Source organism: Doryrhamphus excisus, chromosome 10, assembly GCF_030265055.1.
Source record: "Doryrhamphus excisus isolate RoL2022-K1 chromosome 10, RoL_Dexc_1.0, whole genome shotgun sequence".
Lineage (NCBI taxonomy): Eukaryota > Metazoa > Chordata > Actinopteri > Syngnathiformes > Syngnathidae > Doryrhamphus > Doryrhamphus excisus.
In genome coordinates this window covers 16,023,392-16,044,214 of record NC_080475.1, presented here as the reverse complement: position 1 = coordinate 16,044,214, position 20,823 = coordinate 16,023,392, and the positions used below count along the sequence as shown (strand labels likewise).

The 20,823-nt window shown below is 41.9% G+C and overlaps 3 protein-coding genes across 7 annotated transcripts; 1 reads left to right on the top strand and 2 right to left on the bottom strand.

Annotated features, from left to right (window-relative positions):
• Positions 1–1,910: 1,910 nt before the first annotated feature.
• taf10 (TAF10 RNA polymerase II, TATA box binding protein (TBP)-associated factor) lies at positions 1,911–4,147 on the bottom strand. The gene is made up of 5 exons (XM_058085267.1): positions 3,536–4,147; positions 3,226–3,383; positions 2,727–2,791; positions 2,325–2,439; positions 1,911–2,218 (listed from the first exon to the last, which is right to left on the bottom strand). Exons 1-5 carry the CDS (start codon positions 3,663–3,665, stop codon positions 2,129–2,131), a joined length of 558 nt encoding a protein of 185 aa, XP_057941250.1. The 5' UTR covers positions 3,666–4,147; the 3' UTR covers positions 1,911–2,128.
• zgc:154075 (uncharacterized protein LOC556929 homolog) lies at positions 3,550–9,722 on the top strand. 2 transcript variants are annotated; one of them, XM_058085266.1, is made up of 14 exons: positions 3,550–4,235; positions 4,316–4,446; positions 6,094–6,178; positions 6,259–6,332; positions 6,403–6,462; positions 7,192–7,248; positions 7,652–7,708; positions 7,795–7,925; positions 8,193–8,247; positions 8,327–8,419; positions 8,485–8,619; positions 8,871–8,972; positions 9,239–9,400; positions 9,527–9,722. In XM_058085266.1, the coding sequence occupies exons 1-14, from the start codon at positions 4,187–4,189 to the stop codon at positions 9,647–9,649; spliced, it is 1,314 nt and encodes a 437-aa protein (XP_057941249.1). In that variant the 5' UTR covers positions 3,550–4,186; the 3' UTR covers positions 9,650–9,722. The 2 variants fall into 2 exon arrangements, with proteins under 2 accessions (XP_057941249.1, XP_057941248.1); XM_058085265.1 differs by having other exon boundaries at positions 7,192–7,299.
• LOC131137378 (outer dynein arm-docking complex subunit 1-like) lies at positions 4,749–17,030 on the bottom strand. Of its 4 annotated transcripts, none has more exons than XM_058085264.1 (16): positions 16,929–17,009; positions 16,116–16,465; positions 15,448–15,517; positions 15,120–15,219; positions 14,767–14,956; positions 14,565–14,681; positions 14,381–14,494; positions 13,287–13,354; positions 13,025–13,194; positions 12,514–12,627; positions 12,354–12,436; positions 12,111–12,279; positions 11,591–11,766; positions 11,252–11,349; positions 11,016–11,098; positions 4,749–5,109 (listed from the first exon to the last, which is right to left on the bottom strand). In XM_058085264.1, the coding sequence occupies exons 3-15, from the start codon at positions 15,485–15,487 to the stop codon at positions 11,020–11,022; spliced, it is 1,518 nt and encodes a 505-aa protein (XP_057941247.1). In that variant the 5' UTR covers positions 15,488–15,517; positions 16,116–16,465; positions 16,929–17,009; the 3' UTR covers positions 4,749–5,109; positions 11,016–11,019. The 4 variants fall into 4 exon arrangements, 3 of the variants coding, with proteins under 3 accessions (XP_057941247.1, XP_057941246.1, XP_057941245.1); XM_058085263.1 differs by lacking the exon at positions 4,749–5,109 and adding an exon at positions 9,734–10,877 and having other exon boundaries at positions 16,975–17,030; XM_058085262.1 differs by lacking the exon at positions 4,749–5,109 and adding an exon at positions 9,734–10,877.
• Positions 17,031–20,823: the final 3,793 nt, after the last annotated feature.

Genomic DNA, 20,823 nt, shown 5'->3' with positions numbered 1-20,823 from the left:
TTGTGCCCTGTACATTGGAGGAATGGCCCCCCGATTGGTGTTGCTGTTGGACTTCTGTGCCCGTCGCGGATTGTTGATGGCAAACACCATGTTCAAGCATAAGGGGGTCCACATGCACACTTGGCACCAGGACACCTTGTTCGATGATTGACTTGCAGCCATATGTAACACGACACTCGGGTGAAGAGAGGTGGGGAGCGGTCAATCAATCGTACAGAATACATTCAGGTATTCTTACTCTTGTATAAACTTACAGTGCATCCGGAAAGTATTCACAGCGCTTCACTTTTTCTACATTTTGTCATGTTACAGCCTCATTCCAAACTGTATTAAATTAATCTCTTACCTCAAAATTCTACACAAAATACTCCATTATGACAATGTGAAAAAAGGTTTTTTTTGACATGTTTTGAATTTATTAAAAATAGAAAACAAAACAATCACATTTACATAAGTATTCCCAGCCTTTGCTTAATACTTTGTTGATCCACCTTTGGCAGCAATTACAGCCTCAAGTCTTTTTGAATATGATCCCACAAGTTTAGCACACCTATCTTTAGGCAGTTTTGCCCATTCTTCTTTGCAATAAGTCTCAAGCTCCATCAGGTTGGATGGGAGACGTCTGTGCACAGCCATTTTCAGATCTCTCCAGAGATGTTTGATCGGATTCAAGTCTGAACTCTGGCTGGGCCACTCCAGGACATTCACAGAGTGGTTCTGAAGCCAATCTTTTGAGATCTTGGCTGTGTGCTTCGGGTCGTTGACCTCAGGCTGGGGCGAAGGTTCATTTTTCAGCAGGACAAGAGCGCTCTGGAGCAGGTTTTCATCCAGGATATCTCTATATATTGCTGCATTCATTTTTCCTTCTATCCTGACTAGTCTGCCAGTTCCTGCTGCTGAAAAACATCCCCACAGCATGATGCTGCCACCACCATGCTTCACTGTAGGGATGGTATTGGCCTGGTGATGAGCAGTGCCTGGTTTCCTCCAAACATGGCGCCTGGCATTCACACCAAAGAGTTCAATCTTTGTCTCATCAGACCAGAGAATTTTGTTTCTCATGGTCTGAGAGTCATTCAGGTGCTTTTTGGCAAATTCCAGACGGGCTGCCATGTTCCTTTTACTAAGGAGTGGCTTTCGTCTGGCCACTCTACCATACAGGCCTGATTGGTGGATTGCTGCAGAGATGGTTGTCCTTCTGGAAGGCTCTCCTCTCTCCACAGAGGAACGCTGGAGCTCTGACAGAGTGACCATCGGTGCCTTGGTCACCTCCCTGACTAAGGCCCTTCTTCCCCGATCGCTCAGTTTAGAAGGCCGGCCAGCTCTAGGAAGAGTCCTGGTGGTTCCAAACGTCTTCCATTTATGAATAATGGAGGCCACTGTGCTCATTGGGACCTTCAAAGCAGCAGAATTTTTTCTGTGTCCTTCCCCAGATTTGTGCCTCAAGACAATCCTGTCTCGCAGGTCTACAGACAGTTCTTTTGACTTCATGCTTGGTGTTTGTGCTCTGACATGCACAGTCAACTGTGGGACCTTATATAGACAGGTGTGTGCCTTTCCAAATCATGTCCAATCAACTGAATTTACTGCAGGTGGACTCCAATTAAGCTGTAGAAAGATCTCAAGGATGATCAGTGGAAAAAAGATGCACCTGAGCTCAATTTTGAGCTTCATGGCAAAGGCTGTGAATACTTATGTAAATTTGATTTCTTAGTTTTCTATTTTTAATCAATTCAAAAAAAGTAGAAAAAAAAACTTTTTCACATTGTCATAATGGAGTATTTTGTGTAGAATTTTGAGGTAAGAGATTAAATTAATACAATTTGGAATGAGGCTGTAACATGACAAAATGAATACTTTCCGGATGCACTGTATTTGAGTCAGACTTGTAAAATCCAAGACACCAACAGTTACATGAAGGGTTTTATTTTAACAATAAAATAGACATTTACAAATCGACAAAATTCAAAAGGTGGCGCCACCCATTAAAGAAAAAAACAGCAACAAGTGGCTGCAAAAACAGTCAAAGTTGCACCAAATAACTGATGTAGAATGAGTGAACAACAAAAAGGATGTTGGTAAACAGAGGGGTTAGGTAAAGCTAAAGCAAAAGCAAGACAATGCACTTCTATGTGAAGTAATACGGCTTCTTGACATTGACACCATATTCTGAAAGAGCGGGACCCAGATCTTCCATTGTCAGAGTGTACTTCTTATCCTATAGATAAACGGGACAAAATACAATGACACCAAATTTGTGGGAAGAAAACAATGGAAGAAGTTAACTGAAAAAAGAGAATTAAGCAAAAAGCGTAGAAACAGACCTTTGTTTTGCTCCTTGAGCTTCCCGATGCAGTTCCTTTCATTTTGCAGTACTGCAGCGCATCGTTGGCAATGTCAGAGATGAACTTCTGAGAGGCAAGGGAGATCAGACGGATTCTAGAGAAAAATAAAAGTACTTTAAGACATGCTTGAGAATTGCACGCTTCCACTTTCGTCATCAATTTAGGTAAGTTACAGTTTCGATATGTCTAATCTATCTAAATCAAACTCTATGCAATCAAAGTAGAAGTAGAGAATTTCACTAATGTGTGACATTAGTGACATTATTATGTATAACATTATTATTATTACTACACTATTTTTGCACTTCTTGTCCTGGATTGTCTCCTATTGCTGCACACTGAAGCTTTAACACAGAACACAGTCTAACACAGAAGACTTACATTCTTGGATCAGAAGCTTCGAAGCCGGCCCGATTCAGGTAGTAGCCCGTCACTGCATCAGGAATCTGACAACAACAAAAAGGTCACTTGAGGAGTAAAATTACAATGGTGCTGTGCATCAAACAAGAGGAGGGACGTTTAACACGACAATAAAACATTCTAACTACATTTATACGTCAGAACAGTGGAAAAAGCATAATAGATCCCTTTTAATAGAAGCAGTCGTTTTGTCCCTAGTGTTATTTTTATGTATTTTGTATATATTTATAATGTGACATATGTTGCCCACTCAACATCCGGGAAGGGGGATTCCAACCTTTGTGGTCCCTTCTAAGGTTTATTTTTCGCCAAATGGGGTTTTATGTTTTTCCTTGTCCGGTTGGGGGTTCAGCCCTTTGATACTCTTGATTAAAACACGAAGAAGCCATTTTGTGTGCACTCTCCAAATGCAAAGTGCGTTGTGTGAAATAGGTGCCTTTTTTCAAGTGCATTGTCTTACCGTGGGAGTATACTCCTCTAGCTGCATGACAAAGTCAGCCAGTGGGGTTGTGGAGACGTTAGGCTTTATGTCTCCATTAGTGATGGCTCCAGGAACATAAACCCCATTGGAGACAGAGGAATCTGATGTTGACGTCACCATGGCGGCCGAGGTTGAAGCTGTAAGACAGTTAAGGCAAGTTATAATAATGAGCAGAAATAAACGTGTAAACTGCCCTACGTATTTAACAAATGCACCATAAGTCAGTCCTTGTTTTGTTTCACCGAGAGATGGTAGATGTGCCTTGTGTTGACACACATTGCATTATTACCGTTGCTGGTGACCGAAGGGGCGTTCGTTGTGGCGTTTTCATTTGTGATACAGTTACTTGCAGTTGAAGACGTCGTGACATTAGAAGAAACTCCAGTTGTAACGGACTGATTAACGCCGTCAACATTCATGACGAGGCTTGTTTTCGTCCCTCGCTGTTTGGAAGCACCTTGGCAGCGCTAGCTAACTAGCAAACGCGCGAAGCTTTGCTAGCTGGTCCTTGGCGAACAGTGAAAAGAAGCTCCAAAAAGCTTAATTCAAAGTCTTGACTTCCTAGAGGAACCTTTAACTGTTGAATAAATTCTAACTTACATCACTCATCTAGCTTATATGATTAAAAATCGCGCTGGCACTAGCTGGCTACTATTGCAGGTGTTTAGCTAACCAAGAGCTGCTCAACAAATGGCGTCATGTGACCTTCGCAGTGACGAAGTTAGCCGGAAATGTCCATATACTCTTCGGTATATAAACTCGTTGTGATAAAGTCTGTCGGTTATTTTTTCCACAATCCACTATATAAGATGAAATACAATTTAGGCGTGTAATTGTTTTTTTAGTAGTGCTATGCTCGCTTTTATCCTATCGTTTACAGTATGGTGTGCTGTATGCCGAATTCCAGCTAGCAATGGCTAACATTTCGGAGGAGCCTTGAATGCAGCACAGGGAAGGCGGCGTTTGTATGCGCTTTGAGTATTTAAAAGGCAGGAAGCAGACACAAAAGCTTAACACTTTTGACTTTGCATTGGAAAAGTAACTGTATATTTTCTTTTGAAAAACACAGCTTACAAGTTGCCAAGAGTGTGGAAAGTTGGTGTCAACATGAGTCCACCTGTCCGGATCATTGTAGTGGGTGCTGGCTGTCGAGGGAATGCTTACTCCCGCTATGCAATTGTCCACCCTGACCGTGTGCAGGTAAATGCACCTTTTTTATGATTTCCTTTTTACATACTTAATATTACATCAGCTGTATTCGGATTACGACGTGCTTACCTTGTCCTCTGTTTGTATGTCATCTCGGTGGCTGTTTTTCCTGTTATAACAGGTTCAGCTCCCCTACTCGTGCTTTCTGATATAATTAAAATACCACCAAAGAAGATGCAATAATTACATGCAGGTCTCACCAGCCGGTGCAATATACTATATTGGAACCTTTTCAAGTGAACTGGATCCTATCCCAGTTGACTTTGAGGGAATGTGGTGAATACAAATAAAGACACAGTAATAAATTAAAGACAATGATGTACACAATACATTCTGATTTGTTTGGATTTAAAAATAGGAATAGAAAATAATTTAAATAACTTACTACAGGGTCAAGCTTTCATCATCACAAAACATTTTTTTCACTGTAGAGGCTATTTTGTCAGAGTAAATTAGAGGCCATGGTTCAGTGGGACGAGGGTGGAGTGCCCCCTCAGGGTTGGGAATGAGGTCCCAGGTGGAAGAGTTTGGCTATCTCGGTGTCTTGTTCACGAGTGAAGGAAGGGGGGAGCGTGAGGTCAATAGGCAGATCGGCGCAGTGATGCGGTCGCTGTACCGGACCGTCGTGGTGAAAAGAGAGCTGAGCCGGAAGACCTGGTTAAGCAGAGGAGAATGGAATGGAATGAAGTAGAGTATGCTGCGGTCCAATAAAAATGAGCTATGGGCCAAAAATGACCCCTGGGCCCCACTTTGGACACTACTGGTATATAGTATTCATTCATTCATTCATTTTTTACCACTTATCCTCACAAGGGTCGTGGGGAGTGCTGAAGCCTATCCCAGCTGTCTTCGGGCGAGAGGCTGGATACATCCTGGACTGGTCACCAGCCAATCACAGGGCACATATTGACAAACAACCATTCACACTCACATTCATACCTATGCACAATTTGGAGTCGCCAATCAACCTAGCATGTTTTTGGAATGTGGGAGGAAACCGGAGTACCCAGAGAAAACCCACGCATGCACGGGGAGAACATGCAAACTCCACACAGAGATGGCCGAGGGTGGAATCAAAATTGGGTCTCTGAGCTGTGAAGTCTGCACGCTAACCACTCTCCCGCCCTTGGTATATAGTAGTTAGCGTTTGATGCTATAAAGACAAGGTAATAAGTTACAGCTAAAGAATGTGTTATAGGGACGTTGGCTGTCCTCTGTGTTCGGATTTCACATGGGATATAATAAAAATAAAGGGTCAAACTGTAACGAGACATTTATTAACTGTGTGTTTACATCACATTAACTGTCCTACAAGTGTAAAAAATTGCTTAACCATTGTTAATTTTAACACATAAAAAGCGTGGCAAAGGTGTAACAGGTGATTTTTAAACTTCCAAATAAGGCTATGAATAGGCTTGGTCGCAAATGAATGGAACTCAGTAGAAAAGTCTGCCATGATGGGGAGCAAGACTGTTGGGCGGGGTTAGCAAGACCAATGTACAATGTATCCACTAGCTCTGAGCTGAATGTAAAATAAAATTATGCGCAATGAGTACATTTTGAAATGAATGGTTGTCATCTATCCACCCATCCATTATCATCACCAAGGTCACAAGTATTATGGCTCTGTGATTGCAGGTTGTTGGAGTCGCTGATCCCATTAAGTTTGCCCGCACTAAGTTCCAGCAACTGTACAAAATAGCAGAGGAGAATCTGTGTGAAGGTGAGTTAAAAATGCCTTGAAGATCTTACAACAACGATGCTGTGTTTCACCTTGGATGCTCTCTCTCCCCACACAAATAGACTGGCGCACTTTGGTGCAAAAAGACAAGTTTGCAGATGCTGTTCTAATTTGCACTCCCGACCACCTTCATAAGGTAAATAAAAAATAATATATAGACTTAACCTTCTTATTCTGCATCACTCCAACACGTTCTCATGTCTCAGGAGCCTGCAGTGGCATTTGCAAAGAAAGGATACCATCTTCTACTGGAAAAACCAATGGCTGTGAGTGATTGCAGTTACAAATACTACTTAATATTTACAGTATATCACTAAGTGACTACATCCGTAATTTCATGTTATATCTTTTCAATCAACAATACTCTAGAAATGAGACTATTTGAGCACTATTTGTTATTTGGCATGTAGCCTTAATCCTCTTGGACATGGAATTCACCAAGAGTTGTGCAGCTCCTTCATGATGACATCACTGGTGGATGTTAGACCCCTTCAGCCCCCCCCCCCCCCCCCCCGACCCCCCCTCTCCTTCACTTTGATGCCCTCCAGACATACTGGGCCACTCCATCACTTTCTGTTTCCTCATCATGGTACTTGTCATCTTGGAGGAGTGTGTGCTCATTATCATGTTGAAAAACTCTAGTCCGGCTCAGTCCCAAGACATGTTCAAGTTTCCAGCAATAAACCACTGCTACCCAGTGCCGGCAGCAGTCATGCACTCTCACCACCATGCTTGACTATAGCTGTGACAAACTAGGGGTGACACTTTGCTCATGAGCGGAGAGAAGACGGCACAGTGTTGACTAGGAGGCATGTTTATAAGTACATGAATAAATAATACATACAGTATATACAGTAGTATATTAAAGAAAAACATCGCCATCTGGTCCAGCACGAACTAAATAACTGCTGATTACATTCATATTTCCAAAAGATCTAACATCCTATGTCTGTTTTTGTTGTTCTTGAACCCATTTGTATTGATGACCACTTCAGACAAAAGCTGAAGACTGCCTGGAGATTGTGAAGGTGTGCTCGGAGAACGGCGTGATGGTGTGTGTGGGTCATGTTCTCCGTTATCATCCCCCAATTCGCATGATAAAGGTAGTTTGACCTTTGCACTTGGCTGTCTCTTTTAAAAGCGTGGTAGTAGTTTATTGTTAAAGTGTGCCCAAATGAACGCCCCCCCCCCCCCCCCCCTCCCCCAGAGAAAATAATGCAGCTTGGACTCCTACTTGGACTCCTACTATGCTCTTTTCAATTATTTTCCTTTTACATAAGTTAGCTTAGCAGGTTTGAACAATGTTTTTCCTCCCCTGGGAGGCACACATTTTCCTGTATATGGGATATGTAGATTATTATTAAAAGTAGCGTCCTATTTACCATTCTTTTAACGCTTTTTACACTTTCCTTCTATTTTGTTTTTTATACTGCTAAGGAAAGGCTGTTTTTGTAGGAGCTGTTAGATGACGGAGTCATTGGCGATGTGATTCACATTCAGCACTTGGAGCAGGTACATCGATAATGTTGATGCTGTTGCGTTCATGATCTCCGTCATGAGTTACGGTAATCATGAGTTACAGTTGTCTTTTCTTTCAGGTTGGCTTTTATCACTTCGCTCACTCCTATGTCCGTGGAAACTGGAGGAATGAAGCAGAAAGCTCTTTCTCTCTTCTGGCCAAATCGTGTCATGACATAGACTTAATCAATCACTGGGCTGGAGCACGCAAGTAAGACATTCAAGGGATTTATTTTTTTGACATGAATGTATGACACCGCCATTAGCAGTGAAGTGCAAACAGCGACACACTCCCCACTTTGGTGTCCTGAGGAAAGTAGTTGCAGCTAGTTGCTTGGGACAGTTAACAAAGAGTTTGGCTTAATACATTTGCATCACTAAAATGCCTACTAGAAAAAAAATCTGAAAATCTAGCCTAGGCACTTGTTCATCACCCAAAAGAAATCTAGAAAATTGATGACCGCTTGTTTTCTGGTAGGTGTTTGAAAGTGACATCATTTGGCTCCGTCAGCCACTTCAGTAAAGAACACAAGGTATTTGTTTTATAACTTAGAAGTAACATTAAAAACATCTAAGTTGTCTGGGTGATATTTTATTGTAATGTCCCATCAGCCAGCAGGGGCTGCTGACCGCTGCCTGGACTGTTCGGTCGAGGACGCCTGCCCTTACTCTGCATGCAAAATCTACCTGGACAGAGTGAAGCAGGTCAGCTCATACTTTACATAGCACACGCTCGGTCGTGTTTGAGGAATTGTTTTTATGTGTTTTAGGGCCACACTGGCTGGCCTGTGTCCGTCGCATGTCCCAACTCCCACCCAGACATCGAAACTGTAACTGAGTCTCTAAAAACAGGGTGGTATGGTCGCTGTGTCTATGAGTGTGATAACGACGTCTGCAGCAACCAGGTTTGAAAACTCCTTTATTAGTGCACTTCTTCACGTTACTCATTTGTTGTGTGTGAAAGTACTTACATTTTTACTATTGGATTTTTATCATACTGTAATATTTGGAGTTTTTGTTTGGCCATAATAATGTATCATACTAAAATTTCCTTTTTATTACTCTTAGGGAGGTGTATGAGTAGACAGTACTAATCACGAATCCTAACCCTGTCAGTGTTCTTACTTTAGTAACAAAATCCCCGATACTCATCCAGGTTGTCAACATGGAGTTTGCAGGCGGTCTGACAGCAGCCTTTTCTATGATTGCTTTCACTGAGGAACTCTGCCTTCGAAAAACAACAATCTACGGCAGTCTGGTACAACATTACTCATTTTGTCACACGTACGGTATATTATTGACTGTATTTGTTTGTGCAAGGTAAGTCTTCTACCACGATGACAAAATTAGTTGACAAAGCGTCTTTCATGACAAAAACATTATTCAAATCAATAAGATTTAGGCACCTGCCTGCTCATGTTTACTTATTGCTCTTTCTGTAAATGTACTGTATGCATAACTGTACAATATATGACTGCATTATCAGTTAGTATCAATTAACATTAGCAGTGACTTGTCTTCCAGGGGGAGTTGTCATTTTCAGACGATGAGATTCGCGTCTTCAACTTTCTAACCCAGAAAAGCACCAAATACGTGGCAAAAGTGCATGCCCCTGAGGGGTTTGGCATGGCTGGACATGGTGTAGCAGATTACTACCTGATGGACTCCTTCATTTCTGCTGTGATTGTGAGTGCACATTGATTGCATGTGTGATTTGTCAGAATCAAGCATAGAAGATGGATGGATTCTAGTACAGTATTGGTATGGCTTGTTCTCAGGCAGTTGATTCGGATGTTATCTGTTTGCACGCAGAAAAATGACCCATCACTCATCATTTCTACTCCTGAGGAGTCACTGAAGAGCCACTTGCTGGTGTTTGAGGCAGAGCGTTCAAGACGGGAAGGCAGAGTCATCAACTTGGACCACTCTGGATGATCTCTTAAAGGGGACCTATTATGCTTCTACTCTTAATTCATTCATTCATGTTCTACCACTTATCCTCACGACGGTGGGGGGGGGGGGGGGGGGGGGGGCGCTGGAGCCTATCCCAGCTGTCTTAAGGCGAGAGGCGGGGTACACCCTGGACTGGTCGCCAGCCAATCACACGGCACATAGAGACAAACAACCATTCACACTCACATTCATACCTATGGACAATTTGGAGTCGCCAATTAACCTAGCATGTTTTTGGAATGTGGGAGGAAACCGGAGTACCTGGAGAAAGCCCACGCATGCACGGGGATTGAACTCAGGTCTCCTAGCTGTGAGCTAGAAGCCCCCATGCTTCTACTCGTCTGACCTATGAATGTAGTTACAATGTTGTATTCCCGTGTTAAACCATGGCAAAGTTTCAGATAATGAGGTTTGGGCATTTGAAAGCTCAAAACGCTGGCTTTGAAAAGGCGTGGTAAAACTGTTCCTTTGTGACGTCACAGAGGGGTGGACTTCCTTATATGGTTCATAGTTTGGGCGGGTGATCACAGCAGAGTGGGCATGGCCATGGGTGGAATAGGTGCAGATTCTGCAAAATGTTAGCGGGTGATTGTGTGAAGCTGCTCTATAGGAGACCACAACTCAATACAAAGGGTCAAAAATGAGCATAATAGGTCCCCTTTAAAAAGCAAGTTCTGTAAACCTGTAAACTTGCCACAGAATACTGCAGCAAGTTTTTAAAATGCTTCGTCTGACTATTAGTAGCGTCTGACCTTTTTAGCATTGTGCTTCGAAATGATTGTATTCACGACCATTATCTTTGTTTCATTTCATTGCTGCCCACTGAAATGAAGGCTAAAAGTAGAATCCTCACATGTATGTTTTACACTGACAGTTTCATTTGGAAGTCCACAAATTATTAGTCTTTCTCACAGCCCAAACTTGCGGCCTGCTGCAGGGATGGCTCGTCACTACAAGTCCAATCCAGGAGCCGATCATCCAGGGTCTCCTTGGTTATAAAAAATAAAAATAAAAACTTCAGGGACCCATATTTAAAGTGAACACGTGCACTTAAACCGAAAAAAATTCGGCTACACGGTGGTCCACGTGGAAACAGCCAGCCTCACTGTTCAAGCCTGAATGGCCAGTGCAAGCCCAATGCAGACCAACTCAGGGTTGGGGCATGGATAGCTCATGAGTCCTACGGTTCCTGTCTTCTTTCACTCTGATTCTTTGAGGACAACATAAGAATCAATTAGTGACGCGTGTCATCAGCTCTCTCGTAAAACCCGAGCAAGTACAGGTATGTATGCAAGTATGCCTGATGTGAGCCATCAATTAACTTTGCGGTCATTGGCTGCATACTCACCCACTTATGGGCTGTTAAAAGAACCTGTCCTCTCATTAGCTCCTCTGCTTCCTGAACGGCTGCCTTTGCGGGCCTTGTCCTCACTGCATATCACAATATACAAAATATTCAAACATGCTGTCTTTGTAATACTTAAACAAATAAATCATACTTAAATAAAATCAGCAGGTGCTGAATGAACGATTTTCTCTGCTGTTGATTATTCATTCATGATGAAAAAGATAATCAAGCCTTACTCTGGCGTTGAAGCTCTTGTGGACAAGTTGACTGCAGGGGCGTTGCCTTTCCCCCGCAGTTGATCCGCTATTGAATTAAAGCCGTCACTAGCGAGGTCCTGATTGTGAGAAAGCAGGACAATGACCATATCATTAGGGTCACTAGTAAGCTAGAGCCTATCACAGCTGACTTTGTTTGGGGGTGTGTGTGTGTTGGGGGACATGGAGAGAAATAAAAAGTAAATTCCTTATTCTGTTAATACAGAAATCATAGGGCCCTACATGTTCAGTGTTCATGTTCAATGTTCATTATTATCAATGGGAGTTTAAGTGGCTGTGTCGCATGACAGGTGCACATACACACTGTGTTAAGTTTTCCTGGAAGAGGAGGACGGACTGCAGATTTAGGAGGCCATTGACTTTGTCCTCCACCATCTTCAAGCAGGCTGTCATGTGCTCATCCAGCGCTCTGTCAGCGGAGCCCAGTGAGCTTATCTCAGACCTTTGACAGCAGATACGTAGTAATGATTGGATACCTGGAACAAAAACAAGTGGAGAAGTTACAAATGTGATGGATGATGCATATAAAATAACAAATAATGGTTCGATTCTCCGCTTGAACATCTGTGTGTGCAGTTTCTTACCACATTCCAAAAACATGCCAGGTTCATTGGCGACTCCAAATTGTCCATAGGTATGAATGTGAGTGTGAATGGTTGTTTGTCTATATGTGCTCTGTGATTGGCTGGCCACCAGTCCAGGGTGTACCCCGCCTCTTGCTCGAAGACTGCTGGGATAGGCTCCAGCATACCGCACGACATATATATTGGTGCACTCAGTTGACATGATAAGCTGATATAATTGCTGTGCCATACTGTACCTATTTTAAGAAGACGTTGGATTTTCTCCTTGAACTGAATTTGCTTTTGGTAACCAGAGAGCTGTTCCTCGATGGTCTCTTGCTTGGCGAAAATGGCCATCTGAAGAGTTTTGCGGTCCTCGTCCTGATCTTTCTGGTCCACCACAAAGAGCTCACTCTCCTTGTAAAGCTTGAGTTCAAAAACAAAGCAGTAACAGCGTTACATGACGTTAAACCTCTCCATTCAAATAGAACAGCACTGACTTGCGTGATCTGTTGTTTAATGGCCTCGGCTTGCCAGTGTTGATAGTTGACAAAGCCCATTAAAGAATAGTTCTCCTCTTCGACTGAATATTAAAAAAAAGAACATCACAGGATATAGTGGAACATTCTCAACATGTTTAGACTTTTCAATTTGACCTACGTTCTAAGTAGTTCCGCACTAGTGAGTCCAGGTCATTTTCGCCTGTTTCCGTGAGAATTCTTCTTATTGTGTCTTCGTGAAGGGTCAACTTCTCTAGCTGGTCCAGCAGATTCTCTGTTTACATAACATAAGTATAATTTTCATCAATTTCCTGCACAAACACAAGCCTAAACAGGCATGAAACATGACTGTCAGTGTAGGAGGTTGGAAGTGTCCCAAAAGTTGGACAATTTGAGGAACAAATGTGACATCAGTTTCTTCTGTTTTGGTTTTCCTGTGTTTTTACATTTCATGTTTGGTGGACATGTGCCAGCACTACTGATTGTGAAGCCACTGAGCAGAATGCATTGACAAGGCAACATATAGAAGCTGAAATCTGATTGGACAAAAAACAGCAATATACACATACATCTAGTGGAAGAACTGCCACCAGAATGAAGATAGTGCTTCTAATTTGCTGTTAAGTTGCGCTTGATTATTCTAAGCAAATAATGACAAAACAAATAATCACCATTGTCATGATCGGAGCCCTCGTCAGAAGCATTCTTCACATTCACCATAACCTCAAGGTTGCAGTGCGTGGAAATTTCGTGCTCCAAGTTGGTTGTTGTTTGCGTGTACTGGGCTTCAAACTGGGCCTTTTGCTCTTTCAGCTTCTTCTGCTTTACTTGGATTCCAACACTAGGTGTCGCCACAACACAGTCAACGGGTAGTACATTAGATTATAATTCAATAAAAAAAATAATATACATTGAAATAAAAGAGGCGTTCACCTGGCATTGTTGGCTTTAGTACACATAGCACTCAAGTCCGAAATTTCCTTGCGAATGGCTTGCAGTTCCTGGAGAAGAAATCATCATCATCAGACCTTTGCTCTCTAACATTCATTCATTCATTTTCTACCGCTTATCCTCACGTGGGTCGTGGGGGTGCTGGAGCCTATCCCAGCTGTCTTGGGGCGAGAGGTGAGGTACACCCTGGACTAGTAGCCAGCCAATCACAGGGCACATATAGACAAACAACCATTCACATTCACATTCATAACTATGGACAATTTGGAGTCGCCAATTAACCTAGCATGTTTTTGGAATGTGGAATATGGAATAGCGGGTGGGATTGAACTAGCTGTGAGGCCTGCGCGCTAACCACTCGTCCTTCGTGCAGCCTACTCTATAACAATGATTCCCAAAGTGTGGGCCGTGGTGGTATTGCAGGTGGGCCATTAGAGGTCATTCAAAATATGATTCATTTTTGCTAATATTATTTTTTAAATTATTTTTATTGTAAATAAATGTATTTATTGTACGTAAGTAATAACCTATTGAGTGTTATTGACCTGTCACAATATTTTAGGAACCTTATACAGTTTATGATTGGAACATAGCTCTCTGGTCATCATGCCAGTCTTGGATGCAGTTATGAAAAGTATGAGAATTAATTCTGTCTTGTGTGTACACCACAGATTAAAAGTTTGGGCTTCCTTTATCCCCCTGCTTTAATTTCCGTCCTGAATCTTTATAATAATAATAATGCAAACCAAGCAAGAGTAAAAAATGTCCACCCCATGTAATACTAGTTATTAGTTGTTTTTGTTGTCAGCAAATACTGGAATAGGGATTTGGTCAAGTTTGGCTGCTAATGTATTCCTCCCCTTCTCTATCCCACTTCCGTAGAAAAAGCAGAGTCTGAGGACACGAACACTGACAGTTACATGACCGTGGCTGAGGTATCTGGGGTCAACAAAATTTACTTTGAATTTTGTACTGACAACATATGCTAGCCATGGGTGTAAAATGTGTGAAAAATGAGCCGAAGACGAGCAGCACCTTGAATATATTATATAATAGATATAATATATTTTATTCACCTTTTTCAGCTGAAGTTGGACTTGCATGAACTCATTCTTCTCCATCTCCAGCATGTCTATCTCCTTCTTTAACTGGCCGTTCCTGATCATCAGCTCATTGAAGCATATGTGACCCTTGAAGCATTCACACACGTTCCAAGTTTCAGCTTTTTTCAATCTGATTTTTAACTGATGTCACGCCTACCTTGTAAAGCTTGTCTTCTTTAGACAATATATCTTTCATAGAGTTGTCGTCAGATTTGGTATTATGCGACGCATGCCCTCCCCTCTGTGCTACCAGCTTCCTCTCCCATTCTACAATCTGGAAAGAAATCCAATAATGGGGATGAGAGCCTTCACAAACACTAAGTTCAAAATTTGTGACAATTTGCGAGAATGGACCACACCTGCTTTTTGAACGATACCAATTTGTTTTTGTTGCTTAGCAGCTCATCGTCTATCCTCTCTTCATTGGACAAAAGGTTTTCCAGATCCTGAACAGCATTGGTTTCCTTCTTTTGGTTGCTGTTACTCTGTGCGATGGTGAGGAAATGGAGTAGTTCCTCTTGCTCATTCTGGAGCCTCTGAATCTCCCTGCTACTTAGACAAGAATAAAGACACCGCATTTACATACACTTATACATCATAAAAACTCATGTACTAGTTTCAAGAGAATTTTCCGAAATACTAACAGTTTTCTGCTGCCTCCAATAGTTAAAAATCTAAGGACGGATTGAAAAAAATAAAGGAACCCACTTGCCTGTCTTTCAGGAGGAAGCTTTGGATTTTGTCATCGTATGCCTGCTTGTCTTTTACAGCTTGGCGATATTGGAGTTTTAATTTGTGCAGGTCATTTTCAGCTGCATTTAAAGCGGGAAAAAAAGTTAGTATATCTAGCTGCTGGTAAATGAGTCAAACACAGTAGCAGCAGACTCCTAAGAACTACATAAAGCTGCACTAGACCTGTAAAGATAGTCCAGGGTCCCTGGTCTACAGGGGACCTTTGACAATATAACAATAGAAAAGGAAGAATTCCTGCCCCACGACCCTTCGTTTTGTGAAAAGAAGAAATCACTTCGGGCACTTACGATTTTCCTCCTGTGATCGACCTCTGGCAGACCGTTTCATGTTTCATGAGATCCAGAGCACGCCTCCTGCCTGAGAAACAACACAATAATTATGTATAATTATGTATTATTGACATTACTGGTTGTCTGTGGGTCCATTTGAAGCTTTTGTTTTGACTTCAATGTACGCTGGTGTACACCATATGTAGTATTAGTATGATTATGGAATGGACAGAGCAAGTTGAAGAAACAGTACAAGCATTTGGTGTGGTATGAAAAAGTGAATTTTGAAGATTTTCCTTCATAAATCACTGCTTGTTTGGGTGAGCAATTTCAGTTAAATATATCATATAACAGACAAACACACAGATGTATGAGAAGTGAAATAAAGTTTACAGGATTTACAAAATGTGTGCAATAATTTATAATAAATTTAATTTTAAAAAAAAGTGTAGGCCTTGACCTTTGACCTGCATACACAAGTGAAGCCAATCATGAGCAAGTATGGGTCTTCCAACTCATTTTCAGGCATGCTGAATTTTACAAGTGTAATCACGTGATGTACTTCACTGTCATTCTGTCAAGCATGATTGACGTAAACTAAACCATTACCACTGATATTTCTGCATAACAGCTAATAGCATATTAACAGCTTTAATAATAGCTTTTAATAATAAGCGTAGTTAGACCTGGTAGTGCTGCTTTGTCGCCGCCTGCTGGATAGAAGTTAGCAGACGTTGCTAGCTCACGTTAGCAGCACGTCCAACAGGCCGCTGAATGCACGTCCGCCTCGTCATTTTGTGACGTCAAGCTAACGTCGAGCTAACGGGCTTCGAAAATATACCTCTTCGAGTCATGAATAATGGTTTGGGTTGGCGAAGGCGGGCTACTCCCTGTCTATTGACACACGTTGTACTCGGACGGTGAGTGGAGCTTGATAATAAACATGTTCGTCACGCTGAAGCTCCGCAGCGGCGCTGTCGTGACGTCACACGCCGGCCGTGTACTTCCTTCCGCGTTTATTACACAGCAGCTGGCCCTGTGACACAAAGCACACGGATGCATGATGAAATCTTTAACTCGGAACCGAGGGACGAATCACATTATAATCAACAGCAGGGACACATTATGTAACAGTTTTAGCCTGGTTGGTGTCTAAAATTGGTAGAATTATTATTTTTTTCAATGTTTTACACGGTTTTTATTATTATTTGAATTAAGCAACAAATGTGCCTTCTAAAAAGTAAATATAGAAACATTAGGGTCATAAAATTATGCTAAAGGAAATGAAAATAACTTATTTAGGAGGGCCCACGACCCTAATGAGGATAAGCGGCATAGAAAACATCCTCAAGAATTATAATGAGAACAGGATCCTCTGGTTTATAGTAGCAATAAGGGTGTGTAGCACAGAGTAATGATGAAAACTTTGACCCGATGCCACTGTGGGATTACACTGCACTGTCATCCAGTCCTGTCTGTGTCAATACACGAATGCTTACGTAAAGGTCAAACCGGAGTTCTCTTATCCTTAATGGAGATACTCACTCCTCACAAAAACAAAACACGTGTACCAGATATGCTCCAGGAGCTTGCACTGTGAGTCAAAGGCTGTTTTTTAAATGAGTCAACCACCAGTCCGCCACAAACCCCCCCTCTTGTCGCCGCCCCCGCCACACTCCCTCAGCCGGGCACGCGCTGCGGCATCACTTCCTGTCTCTTTTAACCAGCAAGGCCGCATCTTCAAACAGCCCAGAACTTTATTTTCCTGGTCGTGTGACAACAAACAGCACCTTCGAATTCTATTGACTTGAATGTGATACCGAGGCTACCTATCTTTTAGGCGGTGGTAGGTTTTCCATTCACATGCCGCTGGGCAAGTGGTGACGTGTGTTGACTTTTCTGCTAAATTAATAGTGTAATAATAGGGCTGGCTAATGGTGAGTCAGCAGGAAATGATGGAGCGGGAATAAGTAAGGCGAAGGAAGGACCTGGAGGAGTGTGGGAGAAAGGAAGGAGAAATACGTGGAGAGAAGGGACGCTCATATCTCAGGATTGTGAACTATGCGCTTGGGAGTGACACACACGACATTCTACCATAGTTGGTGAAAAAGATGCAGTGAGATCACAGACGGTGCTGTCATTTTTCTGCACCAAAGAGACATGATACACTGGTCGTAAATAGGATGTTGACCCCAACATCCCGAGTGATGGAAGTGATGTGATTAAAGAAGACTTTGACCCAAGGACAAGTTGTGAAAACAAAGCACAAGCAAATATTGAGAAATATCACATGTACTATTTCAACATGTGGTAGCTCAGTTGAATGTTCAATTTCTCTTGGTGAAAGTTTGAGTTCCTTACTCAGTCGGTCCTTGTGAGGTGTTCTGGGCATGCCCAGCCGGGACAAGGCAGACCCAGGACACGCTGGAGGGATTGTGTCTCACAGCTGGCCTGGGAACACCTTGGTGTCCTCCTGGTGGAGCTGGAGGAGGTGAAGTCTGGGCTTCCCTACTGAGACTGCTGCCCCCGCGATCCGGACCCGGCCAAGCGGATAACGGATGGATGGATCATTTGACAGCCCCAATATATATACAGCATAACAAAATAATACAATTATTAATGGGAAGTCAAGATACATTTTGACTTCCCATTAAGATAGCGATCAAAGACAAACATCAATCTTCCAGTCCACCCCTGCGTCTTCCACCTCCTGGTGGCGTTTGATTGTTCGATGACTGAGCTGTATCCCCTCACCAGATGAGGTCAGAGGTCGTGTCGCGAGGCCCACTCAGACATCCGAGAAGGCTGATTCCTTCCTGCTGCCTCCAACTTGCCACGGCCGATCCAAATCTGTTCAATTAGAGGACAGAGGATAAAACAATGTTGTGTTTTTCAAATCACACTAAACATTATTGTTCCATGTCAGGTTTAAGGAAGTGGTGGGTGGGAGCAGAGCGACAGAAAAAAAAAAGTTGAACATAAGAGTTTCTCAAATGTTGGATGACGGCACACCTCTAAGTTTCACCATTTTAATGCCTCAGCAGTCACATTACTCATCCACATGCTTGACTTACACTTATACCTGGGGCGTCACTAGGTTCAGAGGACAGGGGGGCTTAGCCCCCTGGAGATGCACAGGATATGAATGAATGTAGTAGACATTCCAAAAAAAATAAAAAATATATAAAAAAAAACAAATAAGGAACAAGAACCGGGACACAACTTTCAGATTTAGTAAAGATATAATTGTTTTAGGCCACCATTAAATGTACACAAGTACACACAATCTACACTGCAAAACCGCTACTCAAGCTCTGCAACCATTCTGTCCAGTGGACATCAATTATATAATAATCATTATTATATTATTAATTATTATTACTATCATCATTATTCTTCTGATTATTACTACTACTACTAGTAGTAGTAGGCTAGTATTAGCCTGCTTATTGGCTTGCTTATGAGCCTGCTTTTGCCCTATTATATAAAATTGGTCAGATGTTTTTTTTGTAATAAATAAATAAATAAGCAAGCAAGCAGGCAAACAAACAAACAAACAAATAAATAAAAATTAAAAAATCAAATTATTTAGGAAGTCCCCCTAAAATAGGCCTAATGACACCACTGACTTATACTTAGAATGTGTTTTTTCAAGCATGCAATGTAAGTGCAGCCACATGAACATAGACCACTCTGGCCGTAATGGCTATTACATGTTTGTACACAGCTGGTTCCTCTATAAGTCAATTCCCTGTGATGCTGTGTCAGCAAATATACAGATGTATTTACCATATGTATGTTAACACAACATTTCTGGCAATTTAAATGGAAATGAGCATAATCTGTTCCAGGATCAAACTTGCCATTCGATATCACAAAAAACAAAATACAAGTACAGAAGTTCATCCTTTATGCTCGAGTGTTTGACTTTGAGTTACAACTATCTATAGAATATTTCTAAATATTATAAACAAGAGAAGCAGCACGTAAAGATATGCAAAAATATGCAAAGATATGCAAAGATACCACATTAAATGAGATGCCCTTAAAATGTTTTCTTTGTAGAATAAAATGAATGTGAATGCAGTTCTTGAAAGCAAGTCCTTGTTTTGTTCCAGCAGCTTCCTCCTTCATGCCTCATATCTCTAAAAGAAAGCACACCAATGAAGGCTTACAAATGTGGGAGTTGGGTTTCTGACTGAACTGACAGCTGTGAGGGACGGAGGGGCTCTCAGAGCAGGAAATGACTTGACCTAACCTCCCGGGACCCCCGGTGGGAGACTGGCCCACCCTGAGAACAACCCCCACAGCTCTGAGCATCCCAGGTCACCGCAGCAGGCGCCCACAGAACAAATGTGCGAGTCCGTGTCTCGGCATAACCCCAGATAGATCGGAAAGCCAAATGCCAGAGGCTCTGTTAGCATTCCAAAACAAACTTACTTTTATTTTTTTAGAATGTCATGATACAAGGCAAGGGGGCCTAGTCTCCCAAAACATGTCACTGTGATTTACTATATTTAATACAGATTCCTTGTTGGATTCAGATTTACCTTGTGTGTCTGTCTGACCCTGTCATTTTTTTTGTTTAAAAAATACAGTAATACTGTAGGAATATATTTCCAATAGGAAATCATGTTAATAGAAACAATCTGTTCCAGGGTAAAATAGCGGCCAAAAACCGCAACACTAGAACATTCATAGCTGCTATAAAGTGACTGAATGTTAGATACTAATTTAAAGTAGACTGTTCCTGTTCCCTATACCTAATATCCACTTTCCTCCCACAGTTCATTAGCGATCAGTTATTATTATTTACCTGCATTAGTAACAGAACGCCTGACTTTAACAATTAATCGTGGAATTAAGTGTACTGTTTCCAATGTGAGGGAAGAAGATGTAAAGTGTCATCAATTGGAATGTAGCTGGTGACGCTTCTAAAGTCAATATAGGTGAACTGCAAACAAGGAGTGTTTGTTGAATGGATGAAGAGGATCGATGCTGATGTGTCATGGCGGCTTGTCACCAGCCAGTCAGGTACAAAGTCTCTTAGCAAATTATTCATGTGTTTCTCTTTTGGCAGACTCTATTTTACGCTTTTTATGTATTAGAATACGTTTGATAATTGTACAATATTGCTGGTTTGTGTAATTGTGACGTCATAGTGGCGGTATTAAGAGGCGGGTTCATTCAGTTAAGTCCCCACTGAAGTGCACCACCTGCCACTGGTTACAGTGTATGTAAAGGGAAAATAAAGTGAGTTTTTCTAGCCGCACATATCCCTTTTCCATATTAAGGCCTGGACAAACCCATCTTAGCATGAAAGCTACAGACACACCAAAGGGCATTCCCAACAAGGCCGACTAAAAGCTCTTTTAAATTGGCCAATAAACTATT